The 13859-nt window shown below is 37.6% G+C and overlaps 1 protein-coding gene across 1 annotated transcript; it reads left to right on the top strand.

Moving 5' to 3' along the window:
* Positions 1–1462: 1462 nt before the first annotated feature.
* On the top strand, positions 1463–2212 carry LOC139125196 (uncharacterized). The gene has a single exon (XM_070691299.1). It carries the CDS (start codon positions 1463–1465, stop codon positions 2210–2212), a length of 750 nt encoding a protein of 249 aa, XP_070547400.1.
* Positions 2213–13859: the final 11647 nt, after the last annotated feature.

The raw sequence follows: 13859 nt of genomic DNA on the forward strand, positions 1-13859 counted from the left end.
TTTGATTCTGATCTGATGAGCCGTTTATGAGATATTGAGCCCACAGACAGACAGACAGACAGACAGACAGACAGACACACAGACATCGCTGCGACAATAGCTCACGTGTGTCAACACGTGAGCAAAAAACTCTAATACCTACCAATTGTTGCATCGCTTTCGAACAAGACAATGAAATGGCGACCCTCCGACCTTGTGGGTGCGTGATTTTTCAATGCCAAGCATTGGTATTTTGTAGGTGCATGCAAGAAAACAAATAAATCAATGCACAGGGAATCTTTTGGCAAGATGTTGAGATGTAATCTATCTGTACTATCACCTGAATTAACACCTTAATTAACAGTATCAACAGCTTATATGAGGCTAGAACATCAGTTAAAATTTGAGAAAATAATGACTTTTTGACGGTTGTATCGATAAAAACTAAATTCATGAAAAAATAAAGATCACGAGGTAAGAATACATAAAAAATAGCGTCAATGACACTGTAGCTCCCATCCTGGACTATTTAGTGTTTGTTCTCTGGTCAGATATTTGAACATGTGTGAAAGGGATAAAGTGCATGAAGTGAAAATACTTAAATGAAATGTACTGGAGACAGTGAAATATGTTTAATGTAATTATTCAGAATATAAAATGGAAAAAATACAGAATTAGATATATCGAATACTATGATACAACCATTAACTCAACAAGTCATTTACAATGACATAGTCCCCACTTGTAATAGGAGTATTAGTCTTGATGGGGCAGGAAATGTGTCATTAAGAAGTATCACTAGAGTGTATATGTTGAGATCTATGGGCACATAGGTCTATGTCGTTGTTCCAATTTGAAACACATGAGGCATGTCTAAGTTATGGTTCTAAATCGGGAAAAAAGATCAGACCTCTAGCAGTATTGGCCAGCCAAGAAATACATATGCGCATTATAAATGAGGTACAAAGATGTTGACATCTTAAGGTCTAATATCCAATCAAAATTGGAGGGTATAGAACTTGTGGTTACTGAAATATGCATATATATGTATAATCAAGGTCAAAGGTCATCGAGGTCATATGACATTTTGAAAAAAAAAATTATATTGCTAATTAATCCCTATATGCCAAAAAATCAGATCTCTAGCTCTATTCGCTTGCCCAGAATTAGATGTGTACATAATTAATGAGGTAAAGCGTGTGTTGTCATAAGGTCTCCCATCCTACTAAATATCTTCACCAAAGTCAAAGTGTGAGGACGTGTGTAACCGTCGCTCCAGTTATAATCCAGTTATAATCGCCATCTCGTACATGTATTCCGATCATTCAGAATCATCATCATTAGCAAAATTTCAACTTGCACAACAACTATGAAGTGCCAAGACTGAGGTTCCAGTCGATGAAAGTTATGTCAGGGCGATCTTTACCTCTGTACCACAATCAAACTTGGTCGTTTCCCACCGCAAGATACAAGTACTACAAAGATGGCTGCTGCATATACTAACAATGAAAACAAAGGGTCAACTGCGACACCTGGAAATTCGAAAATTGACGACATACAAGCTACGTTGGTCGTTCTCACTGCCAAAATGGACAATCTTCTGACGATGGAACATCAATTAGAAGAACTAAGAAAGTCAGTCATGTTTGTGAGTAATTCTTTTGATAGTTTTCAGAGAGAAATCCAAAATCTAAAAAGCGAAAATACCCGGTTAAGAGATGAACTCAAAACAACAACTGATAAACTCAATGATCTACAGCAATATACGTGTAGAAACACTTTAGAACTCACAGGAATACCACAACAAGAGAAGGAAGATACTGATGCTGTCGTTGTAAAAGTTGCCGCAGCTGCTGGCATCAACATCACAACAAAAGACATTGATATATCTCATCGTTTACCAAGCAGAAGTCAACAGCAAAGCCATCATCAGCCGGCAACCATCATTGTCAAATTTGTTCGACGCAGGGTACGTAACCAAATATATTCGGCGAGGAAAAATCTTAAAGATAAAACCACCCGTAGTGTCGGATTTACAAGTGATAACCGCATCTATATTAATGAAAACTTAACTCCAGCTAACAAGAAGCTGTTCTTCGAGGCAAACCGACAAAGAAATGCTAAAAATTGGAAGTTCATCTGGACCAACAATGGTAAGACCTACGAAAGGAAAAATACTGGCCATCCAGCAATCTATGTAGCAATACAGAGTGATCTCAACCGTATCATCTGAGGAGACATGTGTCAGTTGAAGTAAATCCAATACATCTCAATATGAACAATAACACAGACTTTTCGCCCATCAAATCAAACTGTACCGCCTGCTCCGTTGAACAGTTCAACACAGGTATTGCTGATTCTCGATCGTCACTTTCCTTTTTCCATCTGAATGTAAGATCCATAGCAAAGCATTATGATGAGGTCGAGTCTTTACTAGATATCTTGGATTGTAACTTTCATTTCATTGGATTGTCAGAAACCTGGTTAAGTCATAATTCAGATACTTCACTTTATAAGTTGCCATCATATCAACTTATTACTAGCAATAGGCAAAGCTCAAGGGGAGGTGGCGTAGCTCTGTACGTTCATAACACCTTGTCTTGTAGCCTCATTCACACTGACATTATGCACTGTGAATCAATTTTTGTTGAGACTGTTATAAATAGCAGGCCGATAATAATAGGTGTTAATTATAGAAAACCCAATACATCCTATTTTGAATTTCTTGGTATTTTCAGCTAATCAACACTGCTACCCGTATTACCGATAACTCCAGCACAGTCATTGATCACTGTCTTACAAACATCACAGATTACTTTGTAAACTGTGGTACTATTCAGTCAGACATCACTGATCATTATCCTATTTTTTGTTATATCAATGATTTAAAGCATTGTGTAAGTCAGGATACTAGAAGCCAGAGTTTTGATTTTAAGAATTACAACTCAGATGCTTTTACAGCTGACCTAAGCACGGTGTCATGGGAACCTGTCTTTCATTGCTTGGATCCTGATGAAGCCTATGCATTGTTTGTAGACATTTTTTCTAATGCAGCTTCAAATCACCTTCGTAGTAAAGTTATCCGCCACCCCAAAATCCGTAAACCATGGCTTTCTAAGGGGCTTCTCAAGTCAATACACACCAAACATAAATTATTTACACGTATGAAAACCCATCCCCAAAGTGTTCATTACAAGACTAAATATAGGAGCTACCGAAATTGTTTAACAAAGGTCCTCAGGATAGCAAAGAAACGGTACTATTCAAATAAGTTTATGTTGGCCCAGGGCAATTCAAACAAAACCTGGCAAGTAATTAATGAGATTTTGAACAAAAGTACCAGGAAACTTACTCCCTGTAAAATTAATTCGTCTGCACCCGATACCGCTATCTTGACAGATAGCACCGACATTGCAGATGAATTTAACAGGTTTTTTACAAACATTGGCCCAAGTCTTGCGTCTAGGTTTACTTCTGCCTTAGATTACAAACGATACCTCAGTGGGTGCTATCAGAATTCGTTCTTTTTTCGCCCTATTTCTGAACAGTAGGCCTAAGTCCTAAATGAAATAAAAAATATAGATGCCCTTAAAGCTGTTTGTTACGATAAAATTCACCCTAAACTAGTTGTCGATGCTGCTAGTATCATCTCCCGTCCCCTTGCGCACGTCATTAACTGTTCATTATCCCATGGTAAATTTCCCGATGCACTGAAAATAGCAAAGATAATTCCAGTTTTCAAAAAGGGGGCCGTAGAGGAAGTCAGTAACTATAGACCTATATCAATTCTCTCCATTCTCAGTAAAATCTTTGAATCAGCAGTCAATAAGCAGTTAATGAATTACCTCGAGACTAAAAATATTCTTTTAGACACACAATTTGGTTTTCGTAAAAAATTTAGTACAAAGCTAGCACTTGTAGACTTGGTCTCTGATATCTCAAAGCATCTGGACAACAGTCATCCTACACTTGGTCTTTTTATTGACCTAAAAAAAGCATTTGATACCATCGACCATACCATTCTGGTACGTAAGTTGGAGCATTATGGTATCAGAGGAATTCCTTTACACTGGTTTGAAAGTTATTTATCATGTCGAAAACAGTCTGTCAACATTGACAATGTGTCATCTTCATATAGGGAAATAAAATGTGGCATCCCACAAGGGTCTATTCTTGGCCCAATACTGTTTTTAATTTATATCAATGACATTGCAAACTGTAGCAGCTCTTTTCACTTCAGACTTTTTGCTGATGATACCAATCTATTTAAGTTTTTGGAAGGCAACGACCTCAATCTAGCGCACATAAATTCAGACTTCCAAAATGTCTGTGATTGGTGCCATGCTAACAAGCTGACTATCAGTGTTGAAAAGACAAACTTCATGATCTTTAAAACATCGAGAAGAAAGGTAAATGTGCATGGCAGGGTGGAAATTGACGGATGTCCCATAGAAAGTGTTCAGTCAGCAATTTACCTTGGGGTTTCACTTGATGAGAACCTTACATGGAAGTCTCATGTCCAAAAAGTTGTCAAGGTTATAGCCCCCAAAATTGGCCTAATTTCTCAGTTAAGGCATTATGTACCAAGACATATCCTTCTTTTGTTATATAATTCACTTATTCTACCACATATTACATACTGTATTGAAATATGGGGCAATACATTTACTTCGTATCTAGAGCCAATACTCTTGTTACAAAAGAAACTTGTCCGTCTGATTATATTTTCTATTTCTGACTTCCGCGCTCCCTCTGCCATTTTATTCCAACAACTTCGAATCTTAGATGTTCATCAACTCTGTAAACTTCACACATGTTTGTTTGTATATGATCTGCGTAAAGATCATTTTGCCCATGATATACACCATTACCTAAATCCAATTCCCCATGATTATCCCACCCGCTTCGCTTCTCTTGACAATTTCTCTATTCCTAAAGTTCATTTGACACAGAGTAAACACAACTTTACATATGCTGCAACACTTCATTGGAACTCCCTACCAAATCATATCAAAATATTTCAGATAGAAGATTATTTGCAGCTGCTATAAAGGCGTACTTGTTACTTGCTCATGTAATTTACTGTGTATTGTATTTTATTTTATTGAGTATTGTAATCTTCTTAATTTGCAGTTGACATTTAGTAAACTACTATTATGCTCGTTTAAAGGTTTCTCATACGGTTACACTTGAACTCGCTATAGTAAAATCGCATTTGTTAGGTTCGTGGACTTGACTAGTTAAATAGAATTATTTCCATGACCTCACCAGAATACTTTTTGAGTTTACTCCTTTGCTATGTACGATGTTCGTGATTTTCTGGAGAAATAAATTACAATTACAAAATACAAAGGACATAGCACTTGTGGTTACTTATTTATTGACATAAACATATATTTAGGTAAAAGGTCATCGAGGTCACATGACCTTTGGTCAAAAATTTCTCTCCTGTAGTTATCCCTATATACCAAAAATCAGACATCCAGCTCTATTGGCTCGCTCAGAATGAGATATGCGCATAATTATTGAGGTACAGTATGTGGCGTCATAAGGTGTCCAATCATACCAAACATGAAGGGTGTAGCACTTGTGGTTACCGAGTTATGGAAAAATATGTACATTTGAGGTCAAAGGTCACCGAGGTCACGTGACATTTCATCAAAAAATTGTTTTGCTAAGTTATCCCTATATACCAAAAATCAGACCTCTAGCTCTATTGGCTCACTCAAAATAAATATGTGCATAATTAATGCGGTACAATATGTGGCGTCATAAGGTGTCCCATCATACCAAACATGAAGGGTGTAGCACTTGTGGTTACTGAGTTATGGACAAATATGTATATTTGAGGTCAAAGGTCACCGAGGTCACGTGACATTTTGTCAAAAAAATTGTATTGCTAAGTTATCCCTATATACTAAAAATCAGACCTCTAGCTCTATTGGCTCGCTCAAAATTAGATATCAGGGCTGTCAATTATAGCCGGTCACCGGCGGCAAATCGCCGTCTGACACAGGTCTTGCCGCCGCCTGTTTTCCCTATTCAAGGCCTGCAATAATGCTCTTTACACGTTATGAATTCTTTCCTGTCCAAATTCTACCGTTGGCTGCGCTGTGCTACAGAGGCGCAGCCCCTAAGGCTCGTTGGTAGCCGATTTCTGATTGGTTTTAATCAGTACTGTCAAAAAGCTTTACGTGTTCTGATTGGTTTTCGGACGTACACGATCGATATGGCTACGAAAGTCGACAGCCTCGTTGGATTTATGGGTCCAAAAAAGACCCCTGAGAGGCTCACACTAGCTCTGGATATAAAAGTAATGTCAATATTTGTAAATCATTTTATTTTCCTCAAGGAATTTCAGTGATCGGGGTTTCAATCCATCAATGGTATAGCATGCAATGCAGATTTCACGCCGCGTCTGAGCAAAATGCCATAGCATTACGTGTATTTAGCGACTGGAATTTTTGATTTGTTTTCCCGTTTGCAGATCGTGAACGCTCTTTACAATGAGTAAGAATCGTTTACTCAACGCAAAACAAACTTTGTGGGGATTGACATAATTTTTAGTGAGTTTTGACTACCACTGAATTTGTTTGCACCAAGCCGCCGTTCTATGAAATGTATTCATACGGTAGTACATGCTGTGTACTGTGATTGTTTCGAAGGCCCGAGTATTGAAGTTTGATAAATATTTTCCGACATCCGAAATCTTTCCTCAAAAGCAAATATCGGTATCCTTCAAAATCATTTACCAAGACCAACATTTTTTAATGTTTAGGGCAATCACAAATTTAGCTAGGCTTGACTATATACTTTCGCGGTATCTTGCACGTACGTACGGCGTGGCGGTAAACCATGTTTTGGATATGGATATAACATGCATGTAGTGAGCCTACCCACTTGGCAGGCGTGGGTTTCGACAAAACTCTGACTATTGTGAGGGATATCAGATAGATACTATGATAGTCATCAGGAGAAAATATTTGATAGTTAACTTTCACGCGCAAGGATTTACTACGTAAATAAATCAACATACTCTCAATCTTGTCAACTGAGAGGCCGACGGACAACGAAGGCACGCAATTTCATTAGTGGATGTAAACTTGAGTATTGTAATTGTTTGTATGACGTAGCGTCTACTGAAATTGTCTCTGGTAATGGTCTCGTATTTACCCCATTACTTTGTAAATTTTCACACTGGAAATTCATAGCCGGTAACTCTGAGGAGAGGTCTTGAAACAGACAAAATAAAATTACAGCAGTATCAACCAGACGCAGATCGGAATTTTTTGTCGTGACGTTATGACATCAGTTTTACAGTGGGGACAAGATTTTTTAGATTCTAATACGATTAGCTGTTTTTGAATGGGAACGTATTACAATTATTGAATTACTTTCTGCAGATGTTGTTTCTTAAGAAATAGTTTCTGCAGGTGTAGTTTCTAAAGCTACATCTGAACCGGTCTTTTGTGGAGGGACCATGATCTGAAGAAATAGTTTTTGCAGATGTGGTTTCTGCTGAAGCTACTGTTTCATCAGCCTGAGAATCACACAATATTGAGGTATTGTCAGCTGGTACTGCTATACCGATACAAGCCTTGGGCTCAGATGAGTACTCCAGTGATTCTGATTATGGTTCAGATTATGATCTTTATTAAGCAGGTTGTAATTCAACACAATTTGTAGGCAAATAATAATAATAACCTGGTGTATCAATAAACATATAAACTCTGTAATACTTCTGTTTGTCTTCCATAATTTATTCACAAGATTCAATTTCATGTTACTTTTATACTTCAGTTATAATAAACTTGACAGTAAATTGCCCTCAAAAGTGCCACCACAGGCCACCAATTGAAGATGAATAATTAGAAAAGCTTCAGCTTCAGGAGGGGGGACACCCCCCTCCTGGCCTCCCCCCGCGTGCGCTTGCGCGCACGCCTTGCTCCGCTTCGCTCCGCACAAGGCTGTACCCTCCTGTTCTTTCACTTGTACCCTTCTATTCTGAAAAACATTGACAGCCCTGAGATATGCGCATAATTAATGAGGTACAATATGTGGCGTCATAAGGTGTCCCATCATACCATACATGAAGGCTGTAGAACTTGTGGTTACTGAGTTATGGACAAATATGTATATTTGAGGTCAAAGGTCACCGAGGCCACATGACATTTTGTCAAAAAAATTGTATTGCTAAGTTATCCCTATATACCAAAAATCAGACCTCTAGCTCTATTGGCTCGCTCAAAATTAGATATGTGCATAATTAATGAGGTACAATATGTGGCGTCATAAGGTGTCCCATCATACCATACATGAAGGCTGTAGCACTTGTGGTTACTGAGTTATGGACAAATATGTATATTTGAGGTCAAAGGTCACCGAGGTCACGTGACATTTTGTCAAAAAAATTGTTTTGCTAAGTTATCCCTATATACCAAAAATCAGACCTCTTGCTCTATTGGCTCGCTCAAAATTAGATATGTGCATAATTAATGAGGTACAATATGTGGCGTCATAAGGTGTCCCATCATACCATACATGAAGGCTGTAGCACTTGTGGTTACTGAGTTATGGACAAATATGTATATTTGAGGTCAAAGGTCACCGAGGTCACGTGACATTTTGTCAAAAAATTGTTTTGCTAAGTTATCCCTATATACCAAAAATCAGACCTCTAGCTCTATTGGCTCGCTCAAATTAGATATGCGCATAAATAATGAGGTACAATATGTGGCGTCATAAGGTGTCCAATCATACCATACATGAAGGGTGTAGCACTTGTGGTTACTGAGTTATGGACAAATATGTATATTTGAGGTCAAAGGTCACCGAGGTCACGTGACATTTTGTCAAAAAAATTATTTTGCTAAGTTATCCCTACATACCAAAAATCAGACCTCTAGCTCTATTGGCTCGCTCAAAATTAGATATGTGCATAATTAATGAGGTACAATATGTGGCGTCATAAGCTGTCCCATCATACCATATATGAAGGGTGGTAGCACTTGTGGTTACTGAGTTATGGACAAATATGTATATTTGAGATCAAAGGTCATCAAGGTCACATGACATTTTGTCAAAATATCTGAGATATCTGCGTGAATGGATGGACTCACAGATGGACGAACAGACGGACATGACCCAGTCTATAAGCTCACTGGACTTCATCCGTGGGGACTAAAAATTGTGTCACTGCATCCTTTTTGCAATATGAATACGATGAGAAACTAAATTTTTATTTTTTGTGGCCTTATACATGGGAGTCTATGGAGATCTGCCTTATACATGGGAGTCTATGGACGTGTAAACTAAAAATATGCAAATTTCACCCCGATTTGCCCAAATTTGGGAAAGGTCACTCCTATGCACTTCCATACCAAGTTTCAAATCAATCGGACTTGTGCTTTCAGAGCAGGATATTTTTTGACCAAAAATGGGAGAAAATTACAAAAAAATTCATGAAAAATAGCAAGTACAAGATACTGACCCAAGATGCGCACAATCATTTCATGTCAGCCCAAAGTACTTACATGCTAATTTTTCATGTAATCTGCTCAGTGGTTATTGAGTTTTTTCAATTTTGACTGTTTTGACATTTTTTCACTTAATTTGCATATTTTTGGCAATGACAACTTCATTTGAACAAAATCTCATCTACAGCCCATCATCCATGTACACACCAAATATCAAGATGAAATGTACAGCGGTTTTGGAGTTTTTGATGTTGACGGACAGACATACAGACATACAGACATACAGACATACAGACATACATACATACAGACATTTTCCTAGCCTATAAGAATAGCTTCCATTGCCATATATACATATGGCTATGGGAGCTAAAAATTGCACAGAAAGATAAAAGAAATATGTTATTTTCTCTTTTGGGCCATAAAGGTCATGACTGTTGTTTTCTCTTGGAAGACTTCCTCCACGTGTCTCGTATAACCACAGGCAGCCCAGACACTACTAATAAGCTGATTATTGAGTTTTACTCACTGTTGTCTCTATCAGTTCCCCAACCTGGCCTCTAGACTCTTTATTCATTCTTACACCCATTACATGGACGTTTATCTCTCATATACACATCTTGTAATAAATTAGTCAACACAACTAATTAATATGCTAATCCCAGGACTTATCAAGGGTTGATCAACATTTGAAAGATAGAGATGTAAATGAAAAAAGAGTTTAAGTAACCTTTCCTATCTTTTGTGATGTTGACCAACCCATAAAATCCCTGATAAGTCCACGGATTAGCATAATTAGTTACGTTATATAGTAATGTATTTTATTTACTCCGATCAGTCAGAGCATGAAGAAAAGGAGAGGAACTGATAGAGAAAACTGAGAAAAACTCAATAATAAGCTTATTAATAGTGTCTGGGCCGCCTGTGGTATGACCACTACCAAACACATATTCACACAAAGACACTCAAAATTAAAGCACAGGTGATCACATGATATGAGATAATATATATTATAGCCCAAACATGGGACTATGTGCCCGAGGGTAGGTGACCATTTGCCCGACGTAAGGAGGCAGGGAAAGACACTAACGGTTGTCCGATTGCCCGGGGCAAGTGAAAGTCGCATTCGGACAAGTGAAACGCCGATGCCACTTGCCCGACGGGACAAGTGAAAAAATAATTACCTCGAAATCAAATCCATGAGATCGATTTTCTGATGTGGGAACAGCGACTTAAACAACAAATAATAAATCATTTTATGTCATTGTGCGAACTAGTATAAAGTTTTTCACAAAATTGCATGATTGTTTTCAATATAAAACAATACCATCGGTTAATTACCGATTTACCGTACGCTGGTTGAGCGTACGTCCACAAAGTTCCTTGCCCTCACTAGACAAGGTCATGGTGTCACATGTCTGTACGATCAAAAAGGAGACACACACGAAGTTTTTGTGTTTTGTGTGAATGTTTACAACACTATAACAATAAAATTAGGTAGCGAAAATTAGCACCAAAAAATAGGACTTTTACTAAAACGTACTCTTCATTGCAATGTTCATTCAGTGACTGGCATTCACGGGGTTCATTGTGGAAAGACTGCATGCAAAGATGACAGCATGCATGGTCGACACGCGCAAGCTTTGGTGTCAACGGATCCAGTCTTTGAATTTTCAATGGACACTGACTTATTTCTCAGGTCAATATGCCAAAAGTTACTTGTCCGTGGCAACCAACCTCTCTGTTTGTGAATTTTCCCATTCTAAGATGACTGCAAAGAAGCAATCGGACCGAATTTCACTTCGAGAAATTCAGCTTTCAAAACAGATCGCAAACTTGCCGACACCCTTAAGTTGTTAATTTAAAATTACTGAATCTGCGCATGAGCATAAAAAAGACCACCTAAGTCATCAGAAAAACAGGATACTGGTATAGTGTAAGGTAATGATAACTTCATAGTGGTTAGGGATGATATACGCAGTGTAAAAACATGACAAAGATGTACATTATTTTCAGAAGCTTCAAAAATTCCTTTATAACTTCTAAAGATTTTTTCTTTCTGTACAGTTCAGTTAAAACTGAAAAAATATCTTGAAGGTACAGTGGAAGTGGCTGTTATTATTTGTACATTATTATAGCCCTAAGAAAGTAAACGTACAAGCATATTAAATATTATAATTTTTCATGAATATTAATTAATGATCATGAATATTAATGAGCTGCCCAGCACTCTTGGAAGTCTGGGGAGAATAGTGAGAGAGTGACTGACATTTTTCACTACATCATGAAGTTTGATGAATAACATGATAAAGTGTGAAATAAAAAATCACTGCTTTCGCTTTTTTCAAAACACATAATTTTACTGGGCAAGTGGTTTTCTAATTCGGGCAAGTGAACTTCACCCCCCACTTGCCCGAAGGGCAAGTGGATAAAAAATAAGTGTCTTTCCCTGGGAGGGCAAATGGTCTGCTGCCCCGAGGGTACATAGTCCCTTGTTTGGGCTATAATATTTTTATTACATGCCTCTCTTACTCTGTTTGCACCAAAAATATTTACGTTTATTGGCAAATTATAGTCAAATGCTTTATTTTCATTTTAGACGAAAAACGGTAAAAAATAGAACGATTTTCATCATAGAATGGCGCATTGATATATTTAAACTACTGTTATGCGGTTTATCAATATTTTTATGCGAAATTTTCCAAAAACCGGATTTTCTGTGCAAAATATGAAATTTCAAGACTTTTACATCCAAAAGTTTTCAAGTTGAAAATAGTTCCGGTTCACTTTCAGTCCAGTGATGACTATGTGGCCCGCGACGTCATCGGCAAGTTACCATTGAATCCTATGGAGCGCGCGACGTTCGATATACGAGGCATATAATAAGGCTGAAATACGCCTGCATTATGCTGCAGCATGAAAACGCTGGGTCACAAAAATAGTGATTAGATAGCCAAGTTTCTTTCGTCTGTCATGAAAATGCAGTAAGTAATCACTTTACTGAGTGCCACATGGCGGAATATGTAATGTAAATATTTAAGAGAATGGGACCAGACTTGATTAGCATAAAGCTATTTTTCTGGATCCATATTTGCCTTTTGCCTATTTTAGTTTTGGTAATAATGAACTTGTCAAAGATTTAAAAAAGGCAATACAATAAAATGAAACGAAATGAAAAAATTAAAAATCGACATTATTGAGCACTCAAACCAATAGTTTTTATTCTTGGTTTGCAAGATTTTCAACGTTATTTGACATTACCCTTGCCTTTTGATTTGTTTCCGGCCCATTATTGACAATGCATGGAGGGATCTTGCTTGACAGCATAGCGCCCTGTGTGTACATTTATAAACCTTGCCGCTTGCATACTCCAGAATGCCTTTGTACGTAATGTGGTCGTCTGTCTCGTAATAAATTCACGCAATGTTGTATGAAGCCTCCTTTGTTTACATACTCTAATTGATGAAAAAATTCTGTCTCGAGTCTCGAATGCATATCAACGGCAGTGCGGTCAGTGTTGACACTGCATGTTGATGGTATCTATATTGGTACGTCTGCATTCATTCATTGCAATGGTCACCTTGTCTTTGCAATTTTCCCTTGTGACCAGCTTCGGACAAAGCTTTAAAAACGTTTTCTACGCTCTCTTTCCACCTCCTTTGGCTGTATTTACATGTTATGTTGCCGCGACGTGACCCTAAAGTTTGAAAATTCAACCAAAACTAATTAACAAACTTCATATTGCAAGAGCTAAGTATTATCCCTGGCGCTCACAGAGCAGCAACTTGAAGTCGACATCAAAATTGACCGATATCAAAAAGTTTACCTATATCAAACTCGCCACAACATTCTATTAAATATCAGCATCTTTCAAGAGCGGTTTTAAAAACTTTGTTTAGGAAAGGCGAATAGAAAAACCAAGTAAGACTGACCATGGCGGTAAATACATCTATTTATACCTCCCTCCATGGACTGACATATATAACGATACACCTTATTATGTTACAGTCCTTCGTTCAACTGTTCGTCCATGAGTGTGTCCATGAGTGTGTTAAACAGCAACTTCCCCGATAAAAGCCGGATTATCGTAAATCTATATGCAAATGTCAAAAAGACACGCTACTGATCGGACATGTTGGGTCTGGTCCCAGAATCCCATAATTTTGACATGTTTCAGGCGTTCATTGTAATTGAATCATGCATATGTCTGTGAATATATAGCGACTAAACTTGAGTTGACCATTTTCATGAACCTTTCATTCTGGCATTTCCATTGGTATTGATCCCAAAGTTTTGTTAATTCACCTTTTGAATGAAATGTGATGTCCTCTTGCTCAAAAATTATCCAAAAAAATACACAAAGATTCATGAAAATTAGTTAAATTTTGGCTGGAAAAAGGGTTA

Source organism: Ptychodera flava (genome assembly GCF_041260155.1).
Source record: "Ptychodera flava strain L36383 chromosome 3 unlocalized genomic scaffold, AS_Pfla_20210202 Scaffold_25__1_contigs__length_14229661_pilon, whole genome shotgun sequence".
NCBI lineage: Eukaryota > Metazoa > Hemichordata > Enteropneusta > Ptychoderidae > Ptychodera > Ptychodera flava.